Source organism: Medicago truncatula, chromosome 2 (assembly GCF_003473485.1).
Source record: "Medicago truncatula cultivar Jemalong A17 chromosome 2, MtrunA17r5.0-ANR, whole genome shotgun sequence".
NCBI lineage: Eukaryota > Viridiplantae > Streptophyta > Magnoliopsida > Fabales > Fabaceae > Medicago > Medicago truncatula.
The window spans coordinates 39,892,951-39,917,575 of record NC_053043.1 but is presented as its reverse complement, the minus strand read 5'-3'; the positions used below and the strand labels follow the sequence as shown (position 1 = coordinate 39,917,575).

Sequence of the window (24,625 nt, the reverse complement as noted above, 5' to 3'; positions counted from 1 at the left end):
TGTATTATAATAAATTGATTTTGTTAGAAATATTTAATGATATAAAGTTATAGATGTGATCCGTTTAATAATTTTTTAGGTGTTGAGTGAGAGAGATTATATACTGTTAAGAAATCCATTGTAGTATCCAAAATAGAGAGCTATATTGTGATTGTCTTATAGCATTAGATAATTATGTCTTGATGTATGAGTTTTTAGTTTTATTAATGTGTACATAGGAAATTCATTAAGCATCCAAAATATTGTTTAGTAATGACTCTCATTGCCTCCATCAAGTTTTTGGATAAGGAAACAACCAAGTGTGTTTCTATCTCCCCTGTGTGATTAGTAGATTAATGTAAAGACAAGAGAAAATTAGCTTTTGTTCTATTCCATTTCTTGAGTCTTTTGGGCTGTATTACTATTAATGTAAAGAAAGATTGCGCAATAACTAAAAAAAAAAATTATAAGGAGGTTGTGATATAACAGGTCTCTAAAAAATCATTTAAAAATTTAAAAGTTTAAACATAATTAAAAAAAAAATTAAGTTAGCAGGGACTAAAATAATATGCTGAATTTTTTTTATAGGAACCTAAACACGTCGCTTTTTTTTTATAAGGACTAAAAATAAAATTGACTATATTTATAGGGACCAAAAACATATTTAACCCTAAAAAAATTGTGGATATTAAAATAAATAAAGTATTTTGTGTGTACATTTTTTATAGGTTTCCTTCCACATGCTTAGTAAATTCTTGATCTCATCAAAAACACTAGTCTTACTGGTTAAAACGACGCAACCTATAGAAATTGGCCTTGGCTATTTTCGCGGGTAATGCGTGATTCGTCCTGTTGTTGGAGGTATTGGCCCCCACAATGGCTTGATTCCTCTTTGATGAGTGTCGTGGAGCCGTCGGAAGCAAATTAGAATATTTTTTTGGTGGAAATGGTGAAAAGATTCAAAAATAAGTGAAGAAATGGAATCGATAGACAAGGGCGCCACACTCTTTCCAATCCAAGAAAGAATGATAAGCCGATGGATGCGAGGATCGCCACAAGAAAAGAAATTTAAGATTAAGGATGGTTTGATCCAAAACCACAAGAGACAAGACTCTCAACACACATATGTGTAAAATTCTATAAAATTCAACTTATTTTATTTCATAGAAAAACTTACGATTTATAGAGTTCTCACAAAGTAACTCAACGGACCCTAATAAATGAAAATGACACTTAATAATTCAAAGAAAACAAATAAATGACATATTAAGAATAACAACTATGTTCCTAATAATTTGACTTTACTACGTAACATGCTGGAGTCCAAAAGGTGTGAACTACTTGCCCAAAATGTGACTTTCACAATTTCTGCATTTCCAATTTGATGCAAGCTGCTCCAAATGAATTCCAAAACTGATGCAAAACCTTTGAATGACATTAATTGTATTTATTTTAATCTTCCTTGGACGTGATCTGAATGGTGAGGCAATAAAAACCAACATGAATTGCCCTTGGTCAACTTGTGATCATTAAATCCCAATTTATTGTATCAAATTATGCAATGAATCCAATGGCACTAAAATTATAAGAAATGAATGTCCAAGGCTAGTGAGCTGCCATCATGAGCTCAATTTTTAAGAACTAGCAAACCGTGGCTGAACCATGGATACTAAAATTCACAAATAAAATATATTTTTTTATAGGTTTTCTTCCACATATTTAAAGAACTCATGATCTCATCACCCTTTTTTCAAGCATTTCTCGATGATCATATATCCACACATGCTCAACTTCCTCATAATGTGGGTTCTTGCTTTTTGTTTTTTCATGTTAGTGACGCTATAAACATGGAACACGGGTATATTATCCATTTGTCAAGTTCTATTACATTTTGAGTTGTTCTAATGCCTCCGCGACGTTCGTGAAATTTGGTATACTTGAGAAAGATTTGACTCTCCTTTATTTGGTTGTATTTGAACTCGCATGACCTGCAACCGGCTTAGAAAAATTCATCTAACAAACTATTAATTTTTAGGTGTAAACAAATGTCTTTCAAGTATAAACATCTTGAAGATGGTTAGTCCTCAAGGTTGTGAAGTTCGTCTTACGCGTGAACAATCTAGAGAAGACTCGTCTAACCCAAAGTAGTCAATAGCGGCCGCGTGTGGCGTAGCAGCGGCTTTGCGGATAGCGGCCGGTTCTGTTACTATTTCATTTTAGTATGAAAATTCTAAATTAACCATATTTTAAAAATCTTTTTTAGGGCATTTTGGGGGTTTCGTAAACCCTAACATTTTTCAACTCTTTCTCTCTTCTTACATGCGCTACAAAACATACTCTTTTATATTTCAACTTAAAAATGCAACATGGGGGAATCTCTTCTCTCTTTCTCAGTTCTTTTTTCTTCATCTGTTTTCTTTTGTTTTATGGTTTATCTTGTTTTATGATTTTTTTTTTATTTGTTCCTTTGTCTTTTGTTTTTGTGTTTTGATTTATAAATGTTTCATGAGATTGAGTGTTATATTTTTATACAAGTTTTATTTTTATACTTTATAGCATTAGTGTAATTTATCCAAAATAAAATAAAATATAAATGACCGTTATTTGTCATACTGCTATACGTGATCCTGCTATCCTACTTTTGAGGTCGGCCGCTACACACCACTATCCGAGATTGGCTACTATGGTCTCAACATGTCAAACCTATTAATGTGGTGCTACCTGCTTCTAGTAAAACCCACTACCAGAGGTGTAGCATCATCAGCTACCAAAAAATATATATAGTTCTCATTTCTTTTTTCACTTTCTTATAGTTCTTCTTTTTACTTTCGTCCAATCTAAGAAACATGTGATAGTTAACTTGGAAGACAAGAAAAATGAAGAAACATCAATCTTGAAAAAAAGAACCAGATCGAGTGGAATTCAAATCAACGAACCGTCGAATCACAAAGTGAACAAAAGCCAACCAGCATAAGAAACATTATCAACAGCCATAAGAAAGAAAAGATCCAAGATAAATTAAATGAGTGCGACAATTACAAACTCAATTGACCATAAGTCATTGATGTGGGTGATGTGAACTGTCTTGTAATTTAGTCCACACATACAATTAGTCGATGCACATAAAACTACAACTCTGATTATAAATTTAAAGGTCTTGCTGACGAGTATTTTAGAACATTTTTTAAAAGATTCTAAATAGAAAAATTAATTTTTAAAAAAGATAAATATTATAATTACAATGTATTGAATATATAAATTTTAATAAAAACTTGTTTCATCCAATCTTATATTTAAGAAAAAGGGAAATGTTAACTTGTCATCATAAAAAAAAACACATCCTTATCAATTTTATCCTTGAAAGTGTTTCGTAAGTGTTGAAAACATTGAAATAGTTATAGTAAATTTAATTTAAGGGTAAATTTGAAATTCTAGTATTAAATATAATAATTATAATATACTTAAATTATTTGCTTGCTATGTTATTTCCACTTTCCAACTTGAGCTTCAGCTAGCTTTGTTATATTCTTTCTTTTCAACCGATTCCATTTTAAAAATTCCATAATTTTGTTCCTTGTAAATTCTTCCATGTAGCAACTAAAACATGGGAACAAAACATTGGTTTTTATCCTATGTTGTTGTTGGTCTTTTCATCTCCACCCTATTGATCATGTCCAAACCGTGTTTATGTGATATTCAATATATTGGCACAATCTCACCTGGGATGGAAGCTTCTCCAATGAGTTTTATTGACGAAAAGTCGAAGTTCCTCGTCTCAAAGGATAGAAATTTTGTTTTTGGTTTTGTCACCACCGTAAACGACAACACCAAGTTTCTATTAGCAATCGTCCACATGGCTAGCTCCATCGTGCTTTGGACTGCTAATAGAGCATTACCAGTTTCCAATGTTGATAATTTTGTGTTTGATAAAAAAGGAAATGCCTATTTACAGAGGAATGGAACTGTGATCTGGTCTACAAACACAATTAGCAAAACAATGGAATTGCAAGACACTGGAAATTTGGTTTTGCTTGGTAACGACGACAATAATACGGTAATTTGGCAAAGTTTTAGTTATCCAACTGATACTTTAATGCCTTCACAAGATTTCAAAGAGGGAATGAAACTTACCAGTGAACCTAGTTCAAATAACTTGACCTATGTTCTTGAGATCAAATCTGGTGATGTTGTTCTTTCAGCTGGTTTCAAAACTCCACAGACTTATTGGACTATGCAGAATGATAACCGTAAAACGATTAACAAGAATGGTGATGTTGTGGCTTTTGCAAATCTCAGTGATAATTCTTGGAGGTTCTATGATAACAATAAGTCTTTGTTATGGCAATTCATTGTCTCTGATATACATGCAAGTTGGATTGCAGTTTTAGGAAAAGACGGTGTCATTACTTTCTCGAATCTCAACGGTACTGGATCAAACAGTGATGCTTCACTAAGAATACCAAGAGATCCTTGTGGTACACCAGAACCTTGTGATCCCTACGGAATATGCTCAAACAACCGTATGTGTAGCTGTCCTCTTGTTCTTCTTCCTAGTTGTAAACCAGGTTTTGCCTCTCCTTGCGATGATGAATCAAAAAGATCTGTTGAATTTCTGAAAGTTGATGATGGACTTGGTTACTTTGCGCTTGATTTTCTTCATCCCTATTCGAATACTGATTTATCCAGTTGTCAAACATCATGTCTTGGAAATTGCTCTTGTCTTGCAATGTTCTTTCATAGAAGTTCAGGGAACTGTTTCTTGTTGGACAGTGTTGGAAGTTTTCAGAAATCTGATGATGCTGATTCTTCTGGTTATGTTTCTTACATTAAGGTTGCTCGTGATGGAGGTCAAAGAAGCAATAAGCACATCATAGTTGTTGTGATTGTTGTCATAATAACTTTTCTTATTCTGCTCTTTATGGGGGTTCTATACTACAAGAAAAAGAAAAGGTTACCTCGAGAGAATTCAGAAGAAGAAAATTTCTTGGAGAATTTAACCGGCATGCCAATCCGTTTCCGCTATAAAGATCTTGAAGTTGCAACTAATAACTTCTCTGTGAAACTTGGTCAAGGAGGTTTTGGATCAGTTTATAAAGGACTTCTACCTGATGGGACTGAATTAGCTGTGAAGAAGCTGGAAGGTATTGGTCAAGGGAAGAAAGAGTTCAGAGCTGAAGTTAGTATCATCGGAAGCATTCATCACCATAATTTGGTAAGGCTTAAAGGATTTTGTGCAGATGGAAATCATAGGCTTCTAGTTTACGAGTACATGGCTAATAACTCATTGGATAAATGGATATTCAAGAACAAAAAAAGTGAATTTCTTTTGGATTGGGATACAAGGTTTAGTATAGCATTAGGAACAGCAAAAGGACTTGCTTATCTGCATCAAGAGTGTGATTCAAAGATTGTTCATTGTGACATCAAACCTGAAAATGTACTTCTAGATGATCATTTCATTGCCAAAGTTTCAGACTTTGGTTTAGCCAAGCTTATGAATAGAGAAGAAAGCCATGTTTTTACTACATTAAGAGGAACTCGTGGCTACCTTGCACCCGAGTGGATAACAAACTATGCTATATCAGAGAAAAGCGATGTATACAGCTATGGGATGGTGTTGCTAGAGATAATTGCGGGAAGGAAGAATTATGATCCTAATGAGACTTCGGAGAAATTCAATTTCCCTCGTTTTGCTTTTAAGATGATGGAAGAAGGTAAAATGAGAGATATCATTGATTCAGAGATGAAAATAGATGATGAGAATGATGATAGGGTTCATTGTGCTATAAATGTTGCATTGTGGTGTATACAGGAAGACATGTCTATGAGACCTTCCATGACAAAAGTTGTTCAAATGTTAGAGGGTCTTTGCACTGTTCCTAAACCACCAAAATCCTCTAATGAAGGAAAAACCTCCTCTTCTTCTGATGCTTATCTATCAGCGGTTAGTCTTTCAGGACCAAGATAGCAATAATAGCTCTATGTATTTTTTTTCTTTCTTTTTTACTTAAATCACTTTCGGTCTGTATTTATGGAATCACGGTTTTAATCCCCTATTTTTAAATATGAAATATAGTCCCTTAGTTTTTAAATATCATAATTTTTCCCTACCACTCAATTTGTAACAATATATTATAACAAGTGTATGTTGACAATATAAAATTTTGCAATGACAACTGCACTTTAAAATGGATTTAACTCAAAAGTACTGTGAAAAGTAATCGAGAAAAAGAAAGCTTTAGCAACAATTCAGTAACATGCATTTATTTTTCTTGCAACAATTTCTTGAAGCATATGATAGTACAGTAGTTGCATGAGCTTCTCGGTGACTTAAAATTTGACCATTTAAGATTTTGATCTCTAAGAAGCCGACACAGATCAATCGCAGAATCACAAGACAAAACTAACCTGCCCAAAATGGAGAACTTTCAGCAAATTGCAAACCCTTAAAACCATCAATATGATGAAAGCAAGCAACAATGCAACCTTAATTTCCATCCAAAAGCCTTACCTGGTTTAAAGAACACTGACAATTCAAAACCTATTGCTTTCAGTGGAGCCGTTTACTTCTTATTTGCAAACAAAAGATTCTCAGGCTTGAGATCCCTATGCATCACACCATGTTTGTGACACATCTAAACTAATTAACTTGTGATCCCTATGCAATGCAGCTTTCAATGCAGCCGTTTACTTCTTATTTTCTTGTGTTGCAAGTAATTAACTTGCAACACAAGTTAGTTAGAAGTTTGTTAAGATTTGAGAAGTTTTAGCTACTCTGCTAGTCACTGTGATTGCATATGCATAGTAGCATCACAGTGCAATTGATAGTTGTAATCTCTATGATTAAATAAACACTTCTTTTGTTCCATAATATACAATTATCTTTTTCCCCACTTTTTACTTTCTCAAAATCACCTTCTTATTCATCACTTAATTGTGAAATATCCCAACACTTACCCTCTGAAGTCCTAATCAAAATCTTCATATATCAACTTAAAATAATATAATAATCCAAATTGAACATGCATTCAAACAAAAGACTTAAGAACTCCTGCAAAAAATGTAATTCTGCACAAGTGAGTCAGACAAAAGTATACATGATTCTACTTCTAGAAACATCTTCAAGGATCTATAAATAGATAAGCATATGTGCAATTGTATTCAAGCCTTTGAGATGTAACGTCAATAACATTAAGGGCTTCACTATATTATATTTCTACTCCTATAATAAGTTGATTACTATTGTAATACCTGTTATCTCATACTAAAATTCCATCACTAGTTTCCATGCAAAATTTTACTGTTTCTACACTCGATGATCAAGATCTCAACTTTATTTCCTCAAAAAAAAAAATCCAACAGAGAGGATCTTGATCCTTTCATTTTACCCCAACTATCTCTAAAAAAACCATATGTGTTTGAAAATATATTGTTCGAAGAAAAAAAAAACAATGTTTTTGTATAGAAGTATATTTATGAATGGCATGAAAAACTTTTTTTTTCAAACATATACTTCCAAAGTAACCCCTAAATCCAGTTTTCACTATATACAAATTTAAGAATGTTTTACGTTGACCCTTATATGTGAAGTTAGTCTTGATGCAAACTAGAAAATTTGAACACTTGGAAGCAATGGAAGCCATTCATTCACTCTTTTTATCGTTTCATTTTAACACTACAAGTCAGTCTTTTATACTTCTTCCATCATTCAATCTTTCTATCACTCTATTTGAATCGTTTTTCATCATAAAATTTCATGTATTATGTATGAAGACGGCATACATTTCTATACGGTAGTGACTATAATTGATCTTAGTTAAAAGTAAAATGAATGTAAGGTATTTTCTGATCAAAATGCATTTACCTAACTAAATTAGCAAAAAAATTAAAATTAATAATAAATTGTAACAAAAAAGTCAACTATAATTTTCGTACAACTTAGTTTGTAGTTGGCAATACATAATATGCAAAAAGCAAAGATTGGAACTCTAGATTTCTCATTTCTCCGCACTAAAGATGTGTGTGAATTCAACTATTAGGCTACTCGACAAAAAAAAAAATTATATTATAAAATAAATAAATTTGGAGCATTACATGAATACAAATTAGATTTACTTAGGCGCGGTTACAATGATATTTATATCCGTTATACAGGTTGTAAGCAAAAACGGTTCCATGGTCTAGCGGTTAGGACATTGGACTCTGAATCCAGTAACCCGAGTTCAAGTCTCGGTGGAACCTTTTTTTTGTTAACGTAACATGACCTTTTTTGTTTACCTTTTTAATCAATTTCAATAGCATTAGAAATCATCTCTCGTCAAATATTTGGCATGGATTTGCTGCATATTCCTGATAACATTCATACTTTCCTAGATATTAAACTCTCATACTATATCTCTAATGGTAGCTGGAGCATCCCTGAGTATTTTCACTTCTAAATTCTCTGATATCACCTCAAAAAATTGGATGGTCACTATACTTGTGAATACAACTATTGATTCACTTGTCTGGATTAATTCCATTCATGGTAATCTCACTGCTAAGCTAGCATATTCGCATCTAGACTCTCACGTTAATCCTTTGCCTTTGTGTAAAACTGTCTGGGCCAAAACTATTCCCCCTTCAAGATATTTCATTTAATGGAGGTTTTAATATGATAAGCTCCCCACAGATGATAATCGAAGGAAAATAGGATGCTGTATGGTTTCAGTCTGCTGATTTTGTATGCAGCATGAAGAAACATCTGAGCACATTCTTCTTCGCTGCCCTTTCGTTAGTGTGATTTGGAACTGGTTGAGCACATGGTGACATGCACCAATTTTGGTATTGATAGAACTAGCTGGAAGATTGTCCTCTCCTGTTTAGCAAGAAGTTGGAGCTCCCAGTCCCATGATATTTTAGTTTCTGCAATTGTGCATCTTTTATGGGCAGTCTGGAAAGAAAGAAACCATAGAAGATTCCAGAGCAAGTATAATAACATAGGCAGAATCATTGCTATAATAACCTCAGAACTTCAAACTAACAGGCTTTCAATTTAATGCAGTTCTTTAGAGTGCCTGGTAAACCCAAAAAAGCTGATAGGATTTTTTAAGTTCTCTGGAAGCCTCCCAGCTTTGGTTGGGTTAAAGCAAATTCAGATTGATCAGCTATTGGGAGTCCTTCTATGGTTGCTATTGGAGTAGTTTTCAGAGATCACCTAGCTAGGTTCATTGGTGGTTATGCAGAAAACATTGGTTTAGGTAGTTCCATCCTTGCAGAAAACATCGGTTTTATAATGTTTACAACTGAGAAATCTTATAATCAAGGTTGGAATAATCTGTGGGTTGAAAGTGTCAGTCAAGTTGTGGTCATGAATGTGAACAGCAAATGAGTTGTGCCTTGGACCACAAGTAATAGACGGAATAATTGTCAGCTGTAATGTCAAATAAATTTTATTTGAACACATACATAAGGAAGGCAATATGTTGCTGGCTCTTTAGCTAGCCATGCTCATAATATTTTACACTCCCATTGGTGGGATGAACCTCCTAGGTTAATACAATATTGGTATGCTAGAGATTTCTCAGGTTTCCCAAACTATAGGTTTGTTTTTAATTGGGTTTGACCTAGTCCCCCAATTTTGTACTTTTTTCTTTCTTTTAATAAAACTTGTCTTTTATAGAACTTTTTGTTTATATTCGAGACAATTATAATAACAGACAAGGTTGGACGATGAAAAAAGAAACTAAAGCCACTCAGCAACTATTTGAATGATGATTGCTGACATGGAGACATCGTTATCATGTGGTAATTATTGTGGAGTTTAAAGGAGAAAGTAAAACTCGCAAATGTCTTGATTCCAACCAATTTTAATAATCTATGAGACAAAATAATGTTATGGTTTCTGTATCTATATGGTACAAGCAAGAGCACAAAATTCCACTGTACATAAACCAGGGTGCCGGCACTCTGAATCAGAATACTGCCTGAAAGCCCGTAAACAACAGATATCTAACTAAAGAGTTTTTTTCATGTAATGAAGAGTTTAAAATTACACTTTCCTATTTCTCATTGAAACCAGAAGAAAAAAAAATAAAAATTCCTATGGAACAATCTCTATCAAGGATGAGTAGAAACACCCTGTAAGATCATGAATTAACTGGAACACAGTAGGATGAGCTGAGCGTTGGTGGCAAAACACAAACTAGATGTGGCCCAGACGGTTTGCACCTTATATTTGCCTCTTCAATTTCTGGCAACCCAAGTAGAGGAGGACGCACATAACCCGCCACTAGTGGCATGCATAATACTGTGATAATTATTCTTGCACCTATCATGATAAGAAGGAAATTCAAATATCAATAAAAGTATAGCACATTGCAAGTAGTTCCTGCAGACTATTCTTCCCAATTACCTAAAAATATTTTTCCAAATAAACTGATAATACATACATATACCTTGATTTTTGGAGAGAGATACATGCCCTCTTTTTCTTCCAGCAATCATCCAATTTCCAGAATTTGCATTTACCTCGTACAGAACCTCATCCTGTCAAAATTTGAAACAATTATAGCATCAAACAGAATAAAGGAAAAGTAGACAAGAATTGTCAACATTCAAGAGTTGGATGAATAAATGAATTGGCAGCCAGGTGCACAAAGCTCCCGCATACACAGGGTCTGGGAAGGGGTCCCACCATAGGTGTATTTGTACGCAGCCTTACCCTGTTTTTTACCCAAGAGGTTGTTTCCGGGACTTGAACCCGTGACCTTTCAATCACGTGACAACAACTTTACCGTTAGACGAATAAATAAAAAAATATGCTTAAGAACAAAAACGAAAAAAGAAGAGAAAGTTACGGAGACAGACCCAACAAAAAAATAATGATTTTTGAAATAGACCAACTAAATCGATCACACAAGGATGAGCCAATGAAAGATCCATACAACTTTTCTTTCTCTCATTATTTGTTGTCCCCCGGCAAAGAAAAAATACTTTCTATCATCATCATTGGCTCAGTTGTTTCATATAACAAGTATGAAAAAAAAAATGATTCCTCTTCTTCGAAAGAAAGAAAAGCCTCTACTTTCTTTCCTCTATATTTGTTCCCAAACAAATAAAAAACAATGCTGTCAAATATCCTCCATTCAGGATTGTTTAAGCATCATGCAATTAGATCCTACAGAGGAGCACGGGAAGGAAGTGACTATTTCACTTCACCAAGAAACTAGAAGTAAAATTACGCAAAGTAAAAAGATGATGTTGGAAGTTCAAAAGCCACAATCAGAGAGTATAAGATACCATAAAAATATTGAAAAAAGTAGCAAACACTCTTCTCTGTTTACAGTGGTACTTACATTCTGTTCAGAAATTTCTCTCTCATTCAAATCTTTCAACCTTTCCACCCTCCATTGCATCTTAACAAGTTGTCCAACTCTTAGGCCATCTGAAGGGAGAGGAAGAAATCCAACGGCGAGGCACGGATCAAGCACAGGCCTTTGCAAAACAATTACACTCTTGAAGATCAACTCCTGTCTAGCACCATCAACTCCAGTAGATTCATTTATAAAAGGAGGATGGGCTCCGATTGTTCTATCACCAGAAATTCCATATTTGATATTTAATATGCTTTCTGGTTGCTTCATGGCTTCTACATTTTTTAAAAAATAAGGCTGATTAGTAGCAGAGCCAGAAATCATGCTATGATTATTTTCATTGGTAAATAATTATATTAAGACTAAAAGGTGTGCCATGGGTAAATCAGGCAATGACTAAGATTATCAACTAAGAAAAAGCCATAAATTTTTAGCTATATTTGTATCAGTTTAAGCAAAATAAAAAAGGCGTTGACCAAAGAATAACAGTTTTTTGGCCTGCCCCTCATTCTTGATGAGTAAAATCTCCAGGGAAAGCATGATGAATAAAAGCATGGTCATACCATCAAAAACACCAACAATTGTGCCAGTGCAACTAACAAAAAAATACCAGAAACTGCATCACTAGTGTTTAACATAGACTGCAGGTTAAGACACAAGGACGATCTCCATGCACACTCAGAAAGATTGATAAGGAATCGGTAACTTTGACAGGAAAAACATTTAGACGAATTATTGACAGCTACAGCTAGTCATTAAGCTTGAATTACAATAATTGAACCAACAAGAAACCTCTGAAAAATAACATAATTATAGAAATGCACTTCCATTTAAATTTAAAGATCCAATAGGATCTCATTGTGATAACCGGTTCCTAAATTCTGCATACTGTGATATTTAGGGGCACTGGTCAAATTATTTGGTGCTATATTAAAAAGCAACAATAACATTGTTTCACTGATCTCTGGCCAAATGCATTTACCTTCTGCATTTGTCTTGTCTAGGAAGATACTGAACAAAATTCCTGCTTTGGAAGTGGGAGATATGATTAGTGGGAAGAAGCTTGATTTAGGTCTACCCTCAGTTTGTCCAGAATGAACAAATCCATCTTGAAGATCAATCCAAGCATCGTATATGGTCAACACAGCCTTTACTTCAGAGTGAAGTATTACCTACAAGTCACATGAACCAGTGGCTGCTTATCAACCAAATAATATAAAAAAATATTTTAAAAAATGTCATAAATCTCAGTGGTCAATTGCATACAAGACAAAATATTGCTAAATTATTTATTGATATATATAAAAATCATCAAACAAGTAAAATGCTTTTAAATTAGCTTAGATTTTTAGTATATTGTTGCCAGTTGAATATGTTCGATTGTTCATAAATCATCTCAGAAACTTTAAGCTCTTTCATGTTTGACATGCCCCTCATACAAGAGGCCTTTGTGCTTGAAGCATGGACAACACATGACCACCTTATGTTGAAAGTTTATTTGGAAGAATGGGGAAAAAAGAACCCAACTCCAAACCACATGGTTATAGAGGCTTCGATACCACACATCATAAACCATCAATCTCAAAATATTAAGCTGTTTGAATAAAGGCATGAAAAACTCAGCGCTGAAAGTACATTTTGGTTTCCTATGACCATGACGTATCTGAAATCTCTTTCTGAATTTACAAATTCAATCAAGAAAAAAAAAAATCTCCCATCGAAGAGTAATCAGTTCCTTCATATGTAAAAAGTTGGTGCATTTTCCATTTCCTATTTTAGCACAGAAAGCAATGGAAGGAAAAAAAAATTAATTATAGATGGTTCCTAGGCATATATATAATGGATGGTCTATTTTTCATATAATCAAGTGTTAATTAAACAATTATGAAAATAAGGATCCATACCTGCAGAAGCAGTGTACCATCATTGCATTTATCCGTAACACGTGTCCTCACATAGAAAGGATGTGTAAAATGCACTGCTAGGGTCCTGGATAACAGGGTAAAATATTATTATGTACCTAATTGCAGAAAAAGAAACAGTACACAAAAACCAGGTGCAGGGTACTTCAACAGATGTATCTATATGATGATTAAAATTAAAATATAAAATGATGGAAATGGAAAAAAAACCTTTCAAATATCTGATTGTGGAATGCTCCAAATTCAAGTTTTAAAGCTATCGTTCTCATTCCATCTACAATACTCTCTCTCCTTGTTGTGACTGAAAAGAACAACAAAAATAAATAGATAAATAAATAAGTGCATGTCGTTTAATATAAATGACATGTTGGAACCATCAATATTTTCTATCACTGTCTCAACCTGAAGATGATCCTCTGTTGAGTGTGTCACTGATGGCACGAATTAGAACCCAAAGTATAGAAGGAGTGTCGCTTGCCCAATTCGGAAACACTATTTTACCATCATTTAGATTCGATCGTTCAAACTTTTTCTCAGAATTTAAAGAATCTATCTGAGCACCATCTTTCTGCACCTCGACATCATCATTCTCTGATACACCAGCATAGCTTTCCATCTCAATTATGTGTGTCTCTTCAATCTCCAATCCTGGACCCGTATCAATATGCAAGACAGCAGCCTTGAGGGAGTAATTTAATGGCCGAACTAAAATGCCAACCCATTGGTGTTCATTTATTAACAAAGCAGATGAAACAGCGGCATCAAGATCAACAAGGGCTCTAGGTTTGGAAACCTAAAAATAGATAAACATAAATATTTGATATTTGACATTAACTCATTTTATTGATACAATGATAAACAGCGCTAATGAAAACAAATGACAGCGTATATTTACCATAAAACTACAGAAAAATAAAGTTAAATAGGATAGATCAAGAGGAAAACATCTAAGGGAGGAACATGTTCATATGAACAGACTCTGTCTTCTAATGAATCACCACACTCCTTTTCATCGTATTAGAATAGAGGTTACCTTCAAAATGGGCTTAGCTGGCTTTTCATAACTCATAACATCATCGCTTTCTGTAGGACCAACTTTTGAAAAACCATGAGATCTAAACCTCAATTGCCCAATCTGCCCAGTAAGAACTCCAAGAACATACGATCCTGGTTTCTGAGATGGTAGATCCAAGGTAATAGTATTCCGACCAGGATGTAACACTATAGCTGTAGAACTTTTCAATGCCTTGGAACAAAATAAAAAAGTTTGGTTATTCAAGGAGGAAAAATTTAAAAACCATAAACTTCCTAAGCAATTGTTGATATGAGTAAAACAACACCTAACAACAAATACCTTTGCACCTTCGTCTGCATTAGATGTTGCCATTAATGTAAGACTGATTGAGTCAAGAGTTATATCATCTGGAAAACCACTGCAGACAGTTACCGAGAGGATACCAGGATCCTTATCGCACAGCTCCAATGGAGGCCCGGGATTCCCAGAAAATGTAATTAATGATGATACATCAAGAGGTACAGGGTCCTTCATTTCACTATGAGCAAGACGAACCACTTCTGCCTGAAAAGCTTGACGCTCCTTCGTCAAAAATAATCCATCTTCAAGAGAAAGTAACCGCACACAGGATAGCAAGTAGCCAGCTTGATCATTAAGAATCTTCTGACACTCTGCTAGAATGGGGAGGACCTCAGCCAACAACTCCTGCCATCCTTCCCCAGAATACAACGCACAAACCTTCTCATATGACTTTGCAGCTTGGTCAAAATGTCCATGTTTAAAGGCAACAGCAGCTATCTCACCATCAAGGACAACTCCATGTCTTTTCCACCAGGAATTGTGGTAATTGTCAGCAGCACCTTTAGTTAGCTCTAAATATTTTTTCTGCCCATAACAAGAGACAAACACAAAAGAACATTAATGATGATGCAGTCCAAATTGCACTAGATATTAACAATCATTTGCAACTCAAAATGTATTCATGAGGAAGAAAAATGATAAAGCACACAATCAAAGACATGGATATAAATCCATCAGCCTATGATGATACCTCAAACTCTTCGGACGAAGATAATGATTTTAACATCTCAAGATTAGAAATTGTTTGCTTCAAAGCATGTTCGGCAGCAATATAAATCTCAGCAAGCCTCATTGGTCGGCTAATTGAGCTATCAAAGTTTCCCGGAGAAGAATTAGTGCGTGGCATGGAACCAGAAAGTACTTTTTGTGGTGACATCTTGGGGGATGCATCAAAACCTGATCTGTCAGCATATAAATCAGATTGATAAAAACCCAAATTGAACAGAAATTATAAGATTTCTTAACACTTTACTGTAAGTGATTCAATGTGGAACAATTAATATATAGCATTTCATTACCCTTCCATTGGACCCTGGCGACTGTCGAACATTTCCAACGCATTTCCGGCGGAAAGTGATGCCCTCCGCCTGTTGGCCTCTCGTAGAAGCACAGTAGGTTCAAGAGGCAGGGGCTTTCTCTGGATACCGAAGTGCTTGATTCTAGGAGTTGTTTGAAGAATCAACTGCAGAGATATAATAACATAACGTTAAATGAATATATGATGAATAAAAACCATAGGGGAAATTAAAATAATATTAATAATAATGATAATATTGAAACATATGTGTGTGATAGAAACTGATATCAAAATATAAATTTATAGTAATTATTACAATATATAATCCCAAGAAATTCGAGAGTCTTGGTTCTCTCCCCTCCAAGAATTTGAGAGCTTGGTCTCTCCCTACCTATCCTTTATCCCAATCCCTGAATACCTTTCTTTTCCTCTGCATCTTATTTATAATACTAAGTCCTATAGCTGTTACATAGAAGTTTAGTAGACAGCAATTACTACACACAAGTAACAGTTACTTATTTATAATATTATTAAATAAACTACTATTATTCTATAACTGCTGCCCTTAGGAGTCCTATTACTAACAGTGTGCTCAATAACAGGTTTCATATGCAAGAAAAAAAAATACTTTTCTTTATTTTAAGTAAACATATAATTCTAAGAGCAACAAGAATATTTTCTCTCTCTTGTTACTTTAGTAGAATACTTTATAAAGAGAATAAAGAAATAGCAAGAAGCTTCCAACCAAGAATTAAGTGAATATATTGTGAAAAAAGCAGGATTGAAGCATTTTCATGACAAGCTAGCCGTATGATGTTCTTTGGTGCCTTTGGCTGGTGCGTAATGCATCGACTTTTAAGGAAAAAAAACTTTCAAATTCAAATTTCAAGAATTCATTAGCTATGATGTATTCTGCAAGCTTGTGATCTTAAACAGACATGTTGATGAAAATTGTTTTGCTAACTGATGAAGGCCAGGCAGGTCAGTTAGATGAAATACCGTGATTGTTATAAAGTATAAAATTTATTTAGTATTATTTATATTGTTTTCAGATGGGTTAACTACATCATCCATTGCTTACAATCTCACTCTTAACATTCAACTGAAATATTTAACAGAACATTAAAAAACATTATACTGGTATCAACAATTTTTTGTTTAAAACTCGTTATAATAATTATAAATTACCTTTTCTTTCTCAAGCACCTCTGCTGATGCATCAGCAGGAACTGAAGGCCAAACAGCTGGCTTAGGCCAAGGTAACAAGCTGAGGGAAGCACTGCTCGAAATAGAAGAAACAATTTAAACAAGGAGAATGAAACCAAATGTGAAGTAACTGGTTGAATTACATTATTCAGGAAAGGAATCAAAATTGATCAGATCAAGAAAATGCAGAATATACTTGATTCCGAAGTATGGAATGTACCTGTTGACAGGACTTCTTTCTATATCAGTTCCATACCCAATTAAATATGCTAGCCTCATGAACTGCCAATATCAATGTATTCAATAATAATCCAAGCAAACAAAATATGGTAGGAAAACAAGGAGAAAAACAATGCCTTTGATTCAACTCCATTTACAACTCAGTGATGGATTTAAGCCATCGTTAAACTAAAATAGATAGATTTTGTATATTTAATGACTTCATGAGATTGATCCTGAAGTCTGGTGGGCCGATCGCTTTTGATTCGAGATTGGGAGTCAGTTCTTTGGTTCAGGTTTGGCTTTGGGTTGTTTTGGTGTTCTTTCGGTGAACCAGAGGTTGAGAGGTGGTGGAAGCTGATTGATCTATAGATTAGTGGCTCAGCTTAGGTGATGAGGACGGGGTGTTTCATTTAGAGGGGTGTTATTTTGGGACGAGTAGTGGCGACAGGTGGTTATGGATTTTGTTTGTCAGTGGTTGTTTCGTGGAGGAGCCTGTTTTAGGTGGCAATGTTTATTTTAGTGGGTGTTGTACTCATGGGTGTTGAAGGTTGGGTTGGACTAGGTGTTTTGTATGGATTTTATTTTCGGGTGTTCCGCATATATACGGCGCCTTTAGTTTGTATTCTCGGTATCACCGGTCTCTGTTCGTCTTTAGCAGAGATTTGGTTTTAAATAAAATTTGCTGTTCAAAAAAAAAAAATAATGACTTCATGAGACAAGCGTTTCACCTTGACTCTGGCTAGAGAATATAGGTCACCAAGAAGACAAAAGAACTCCTTCTCTACGTCAGGTGCCACAAGTCCATCACTATAGTTGGAAGTGGTTGCTTCAATTAAAGCCATGCAAGCAGTGATCACCCAGACTTCACGCATACAAAAAGGCAGAATACGCTGAGAAGAAACATTGTATAGAAGTCAACAATGGACGAAGAACAAATAAATACACGGTTCAAAATGAAATAATATAGGAATATGCATGTGAGCAAGCACTTATGAACAACACAAAATAAAATACCTCATGCAATGCCAACGATTTTGAGAAGCTTAATATGAATGAATAGCCTCTTGAAGCTACCTCAATAGGTCGATTTAGCTTGAATAAGAGCTGCAAAATGACAGAAAAGCAGTAAATCATAGAAGGCTAAATAAATAATTGTTGAATGTCCAAAGGATCTGATTAAGCATTCCTTGGGATAGCAGCACAAACTCAAAATGTCAATGATAACTCAATTACATAGTTATCACAAGGCATTGCAATTTACAACTTCAGAAGATTAAAAAAAATATCCAAAACAGCAACGAAGACCATAATTAAATCTTATAATATATTCCTTTCAAATGGTCAGAAATGCACACTTTAGTACATATGAGATACATTGGATATCCAGCAGATGGTGATGGTCTGATATTTAAATAATGAAGTTTGTATTGTTAACTACTCTCCATTAAAAACAGAAAAGACTCATTATACGGCATTTATACATGGTTAATTAAAACAATACTGTTTGTTTATGAACACAGATTCATCCAAATTTTAGATGGCACAGTGAACTTTCAAGTTTTACCAAACAAAAAGAATAAATGAGAAAAATTTCAAAGGAATTCAATGGTATCTTGGTATAAAAGATGTTGCAAACTGCCCTGCTTTAAATATTTTTTTTTTTATATGGCCTGCTTTAAAATTTATATAAAGCGTTTGAGCAAGGGAATGTGAAAATAACAAAAAAGCTTTCCATAGGCATAAAATATTTGATGCATATTATATTGTATTAATCTAAATTTAGTGCAAGGGGTCTAATTCAGCTGATCAGTGGAATCCATCTTAAATCATAGAATAAATTCTACAAGTAGAAGCATCCAAGTTTATAAACAACAAAGAAGACACAAGATACATCAATCTGAATTTTCTTTACAACTAGGCTGTAAACATATGTAAAATGTTTCGTGAAATATAACTTATAAGTGCTTTAGCTAGGGAAAACCTTTGATTGACAGGCGAACAGATACTGTCTGAATTCAAACTCCCTAAATGAATCCTCTTGGACGATCTGCGTCAATGCTTTGTTTCCTGGATTAATAATTGCTGCCTGATCATCACCATGGTCTGCCCCGCCAAAGTTTCTTTGCTTTCCAGTCATGTTAACTGCATTAAACCCAGACATATTTGGACCAATTTCTATTGTTCAGAGATCACTCTGACTAATACAATATCTAATGTTCCATAAAGGCATCTAGCGCACGATACTTTCAATCTAAATAAACATCATCTTGACTGCATCAACAGAGAAGAAAATTAAGCGTTGTGCACCTGTTTCAAGATAGCAAAGTTCTAGTTCATCATATTCCCGCAAGGCATCTTCATGAAGGTGGGCCATTTCAAACATAAAAGCCAAACTTTCCTGAGTACACAATACAAAGTTGTTACAAAAAGCCATAATCTCCTAGAATGAGCTGAAATGGAAAATTAATAAAGGTTGGGCTTTCAGAACAATTTATCGTACTCTTAGGTCCACAATTCATAAGAAAAGGATGAACCTTCAGAATGAAAAAATTACAGAAGTTCCAGACTGGCATGAGGCGCTGTTCACTGAGCTTCCGTATCTCATCTTCATAAAATTGTACACGCCTATCCAGTGTATTTCTGATGCATTCCATTATCTTTGATTCCAGATCTTCCCAAAAATGTGCTTCAGGGAAATGCATATCATATTTGCAGCATCTAAATAAGGATAACACAGTGTTAAAAGCATCAAAAGGGAAGAAAAGCAAGCTTTATCAAATATCAACAATTATGCAGTTAAACTAGACATATTGGAATGAATGAGAAGGAAAAGTATGAAAAACCACTCTTTTTTTACTCGTGATTGGTCAGTATTTCTGGGGAGAATCACTTCTTACAGTTTCTACTTTTTTCTTCCATCTAATTCAACATCAAATTCTCAACCATTCACATGAATTATTAACAGTTGAAGGGTTGATCCAACAATATCTATCTGACAGTCCTTCATGTTAAGCGAAGGACACAATAATGGAAGAATGGTCCACAGAAAGCAACACTAAGACCAACCCATAAAACTAAACTTACAGTCTTCATTGCAGATTATTCTGCACGTGTGTGTGGTCTCTGTTTTGTTAATGTACTTTGGCACCAGTTAGCTGTTAGAGCTAGTTAGACATGTGTACCAGTCTCTGTTTTGTTGATATATTTCTGCAAGTGATATAATTGTGATAGAGCTGTTGCAGTTAGCTTTAATCTGTTACAGACTGTCAGTTACAGCTCTGTTAGAGCAGAATTAACAGAGACTGGTACATGAGGTTAATAGATCACTTTCTCATAGTTCATATAACTTTCGTCCATGAGGTGTCAGCTTTGTGGTAAGATATTGACCTTATAGCCTCAACGACGGAGTTCAAATCCCATGTTGAAAAGCTGTAAAATGGCCAATAATGCCACTTTAATTAATGATAATTTGCCCTTCTCCAAAATAAAATTATAAAAAATATCACTTTCTCAGAGATTATCTCGGGTTTTTCTCTCCTAATATTTTTTGTAAATTATATTCAATTTTCAAGAAACCACTTTCAATTAACTATTGCCACATCAAGTCACAATATTGAGAACAGTGTGCAATTAAATGATTTATTTTTTATTTTTTTTGACAAAAGTGTGCAACTAAATGATTGTTAAGATTGTTATACAATGCTGTATTCTTGTTCAAAAGAAAAATACATTGACTGTATTCTGTAATGTCTAAAATAAACTTGAGTCGAGAAAAACATTTGGATAAATTGTCAACCAACAAGTCATTCCCTTGCAAGTTTACCTTTCTCTTTTTCTGGAGCTAAACTCAACTTCAAGTTTAGCATATACTTTCTTTGCCATTTTGTTTGCCTGATCATTAGCTGGATGAGCTTTAGATACAAATACAATAAACCATTCCCTTTCATCATTCTGGACAATTAATTTCAGGCGTGGTTTAAGGATGCTTTTAAACTCATCAAGATCCTGGTAAGAGAAAATAAGAGTTACACTACATAATAAATTCTGCAACAGAAACAATGAAAAGTTTATGAACCAAAATTTATTGAATGAAACAATTTTAAATTGAATAGTTGATAATTTAGATTATTTCCTGAATGGTCTAAAGTTCAGCATAGAACTATGACCAGAAATATGACAATTGACAGTAATTATCATGTCTGTAAATACTGCAAAATTGAGGTTTCCCCTTATATATGAATGCCCCCACCCCCACCCACCCACACACCTTAAAGCTCTTCATATTTAAAGCTTGGACAAAGCATAACACCCTATCCCATTACCTTGTGCTGAACACGCTAAGCAAGAAACGGGACTTCCTTAAAGTTGAAAGGCTCGGCCCTAGCCCAAGAATGTGTAGGTAATAGAGATACTAATAAACTGGGCGAAGATCTTTTCAAATTCTATCTATCAAAATGCAATTAAATGATGTTATGAAATGTAGTAATGTACTGCAATGCAATTACACTTAATTCATCAACACCATGAAATTCATTCTTTCCGCTTTGCATGTTATTTATTTGAATCTAACTCCACTGAAGTTAGCTTAGCTATCACTTTAAAGGGTGAATCCAAGGAATCTCAACCGTTGATGACAAAATCAACGGTTCAAATTTTTAATACATCTATGATTTGTTATGTATATTGGTATATCCATGATTTTCACATCAATGGTTGAGTTTTTTTTTACTTTACCTACCGAAATGAATTACATTGTAGCAGAAAGCTATAAACTGTGTCAAAAGTCATAGTGGATCTCCCTAATCTAACCTTGGAAGTCATCAAAACATTACAACTTTCAGCAAGAATCCAAAAAAAGTAATCAACAGGAATACGCATTACCTCACAGGTAACAAGCACAACAGTTGCATACGGCTCTCGAAACCAGAACAACAACTGCTCCTGAGGAAACCGACTACGGAGCCTTGAATCTGTAGTTAATATGAACTCTGCCGGCAACTTGTCAACCAAAACAGGGTTCCTCGTCTTGTTATTCAAACTCGCCCTTTTAAACGGCAACCGCGCTTCAAAAGCAGGTTTTACAGTCGGCCACAAGTCACTCACGTCCTCCACTGATAATCATTTCCATCAAGCATCAATAAAATAACAGAGACACACTCACAAAAACACACACACAAACACATCTAAATCACCGACAATTATAGTAGCATATGTAATACTGACACTTCAGATTGAAAACGTGTCCAACAAATGTTGGTGTTCAACACCTACACTACACTGATACATTTAGTTACTTTCAATCACTTCAATTCCTAAATTATCATGTGGCAGTGTTGCATCCGTCCATGTATGCGACAATGCTTCGTGTAGTTAACCAAATTCATTCAGTAAAACAGTGATTGCCTTCAATTAATCCATTTTATCGAATTATTACCAGTGTTCATGTTACATAATTAAAAGAATACGCTATCTCGATTTCCAAGCATTTGATGAACAAAAATACATTGAAATTCTAGCATTACTCAGTATAACAGTTGAAATGATTATACATATTATCTATCACATAGCAAGAAGAATATATAAAAGTATAATTGAATTAAACTAAAAGCCCTAAATAACATACATAAATTGGTAATCGAGAGATAGATAGATCGTAAAGGAGAGGAAATGAAGATTTGTATGATCGGGAAAAGGAATGTGATGAGATCTTTGAGTAGTACCTGAAATGACGAGGCGATCGGAAGAGTTTTTAATGGTTTGGAACTGAGCGAGGAAGTTAGCCATGTTGGATCTGAAGAGTATCTAGATCCAACATGTGCAGTGAAGTGAGAGTTAGTTGAGAAAAAGAAGATGTTACTTCCCGCAGATCCAGTTAGTGTTTCGCGGTGTATGTAATGTATCACACTCACTCCACGATCCAACGCTACTTCGTTTCATAACTCTCTCTTGCCGTAGCCGTCAATATCATGGAGCTTTCTTTTTTTTTACTTTTCACTATGGTTATAAAGTCCTTTAAAATGGATTAAACCAGTAATCATTTTGTCTACGAAACATTTTTTCAATCAAATGGTTAATGAGCTTCGTCAAAAAACAATTAGTTAAGAAAAAAAAAATCGAGTTTAATTTGGTTAATTATACTTACCTAATAATTGAACTTTATTATTATGGTTCTCTTCTGCTGAGAATCAGAAGGTTAACACCAAAAAAATATATACTATAGTTATAGTTTTAAAACTATCAAAATTATAAAAACATCACTATGTATGTCTTATGTTAATAATATATTAACGTGACGATACTCGCTCATAACAATATTATAGTGTCTTTTATCAGTCATTTCATAGGCTTTTAGATGGGTTTATTTTAGTTGAGTTTTATAATAATTGAAGAAATGATCATGAAAGGAGAAAAGTGCAAAGAAGACCTTGAAACTAGCTCAAATTCACCCTAACCATACAACTTTATGATCTTATAATGTTTTTTACGGTGATGAAAAGTGGACAAGGAATGAAGAAAGACATAAGAACTAAGTGCTATTAAATATGTGATATTGCATGAGGAAGAGGAAGTCAACGCGTTGCACAAAGAGGCATACATAGGCCCGTTTTTGAATCACTGAGATTCGAAAATTTATAAAAGGCATCAAGTAACACTTCCAAAGGGGTCGATTTTGGATTTCTTGAAGGTTGGAGCATATTGAATATACCGGGAACAAGACTTCATCTTTTGGATCATCACTTATTCCTGTATTGTTCTTCGTAGACTCACGGTCTATGTTTAGATTTATCATGAGTGGTTAATTCATAGATTAGGCCAAGAGGGCATCTTTGTTGTAGTTGCTTGAACCATGTAATCCTTTAGGACCTTTTTTTGCAATTACAATGATTAGTTTTTATTTAGTTAATATTTATTTTTAATTTTTTTTTTTTTTTTATGTATACGGATATTTATGAATTGATCTAAATGCCCTATTATGTTTAGATAAACGGCTTATTTTATTCTTAGAATATATGAATGTTTTGAGAGGTTACAATACGTATCAGGTGTGAAATCATGTATCAACCGTAAAATCATGTTATGTTTCATAAAGTTTAGCACAATCTTAGGGGGGGGTTCTTAAGACTTATCCTCAAATTGTTTATATATCTCAAAAATAAATAAATAAATGTTAATCTAAATGTACATGTATGCCATCATCGAAAATAGGGGGAGATTTTTACTGAGTCACAAATCCTCGTGAAGCTCATACTTTGATGAATAATGTTTTTAATTTTTGAAGAAGATTTTCCTCTGAACCATCAAATTCAAATGAAGATAAAAATTGGCAAAAGATATGTGAGATGTGAGGTATCAAGCTAAACTATAGCTGTCAAATGGGCTTATTTGATGCGGAAACAAGGTGATTTCCTTGTATGGCACCTGAGACATAATATTGTGTTGCGTAATGTTTTGAGATTAGGTCGGCATCTCAAACACACTCGCTTATGTTCCCGTTATTAAGTATGTTTGCTCCTTTTTGAATGGGTTTTATTGTTCTACAATCCATGGA

General features: G+C 34.2%; 2 protein-coding genes and 1 non-coding gene across 3 annotated transcripts; 2 read left to right on the top strand and 1 right to left on the bottom strand.

Annotated features, from left to right (window-relative positions):
* Positions 1–3,466: 3,466 nt before the first annotated feature.
* LOC25487395 (G-type lectin S-receptor-like serine/threonine-protein kinase SD2-5) lies at positions 3,467–6,071 on the top strand. Its single transcript, XM_013609308.3, has one exon. It carries the CDS (start codon positions 3,584–3,586, stop codon positions 5,945–5,947), a length of 2,364 nt encoding a protein of 787 aa, XP_013464762.1. The 5' UTR covers positions 3,467–3,583; the 3' UTR covers positions 5,948–6,071.
* Positions 6,072–8,148: 2,077 nt separating this feature from the next.
* On the top strand, positions 8,149–8,220 carry TRNAQ-CUG (transfer RNA glutamine (anticodon CUG)). The gene has a single exon. It is a non-coding gene; the product is annotated as a tRNA-Gln (tRNA).
* Positions 8,221–9,794: 1,574 nt separating this feature from the next.
* Positions 9,795–23,040, bottom strand: LOC25487392 (trafficking protein particle complex II-specific subunit 130 homolog). The gene is made up of 21 exons (XM_013609306.3): positions 22,797–23,040; positions 21,958–22,187; positions 20,900–21,081; positions 19,611–19,794; positions 19,384–19,474; positions 19,058–19,218; positions 18,091–18,180; positions 17,805–17,966; positions 17,075–17,136; positions 16,837–16,927; positions 15,650–15,813; positions 15,322–15,532; positions 14,610–15,155; positions 14,289–14,501; positions 13,658–14,048; positions 13,466–13,556; positions 13,238–13,322; positions 12,316–12,505; positions 11,316–11,608; positions 10,416–10,506; positions 9,795–10,288 (listed from the first exon to the last, which is right to left on the bottom strand). Exons 1-21 carry the CDS (start codon positions 22,858–22,860, stop codon positions 10,107–10,109), a joined length of 3,774 nt encoding a protein of 1,257 aa, XP_013464760.1. The 5' UTR covers positions 22,861–23,040; the 3' UTR covers positions 9,795–10,106.
* Between the last annotated feature and the right edge of the window lie 1,585 nt (positions 23,041–24,625).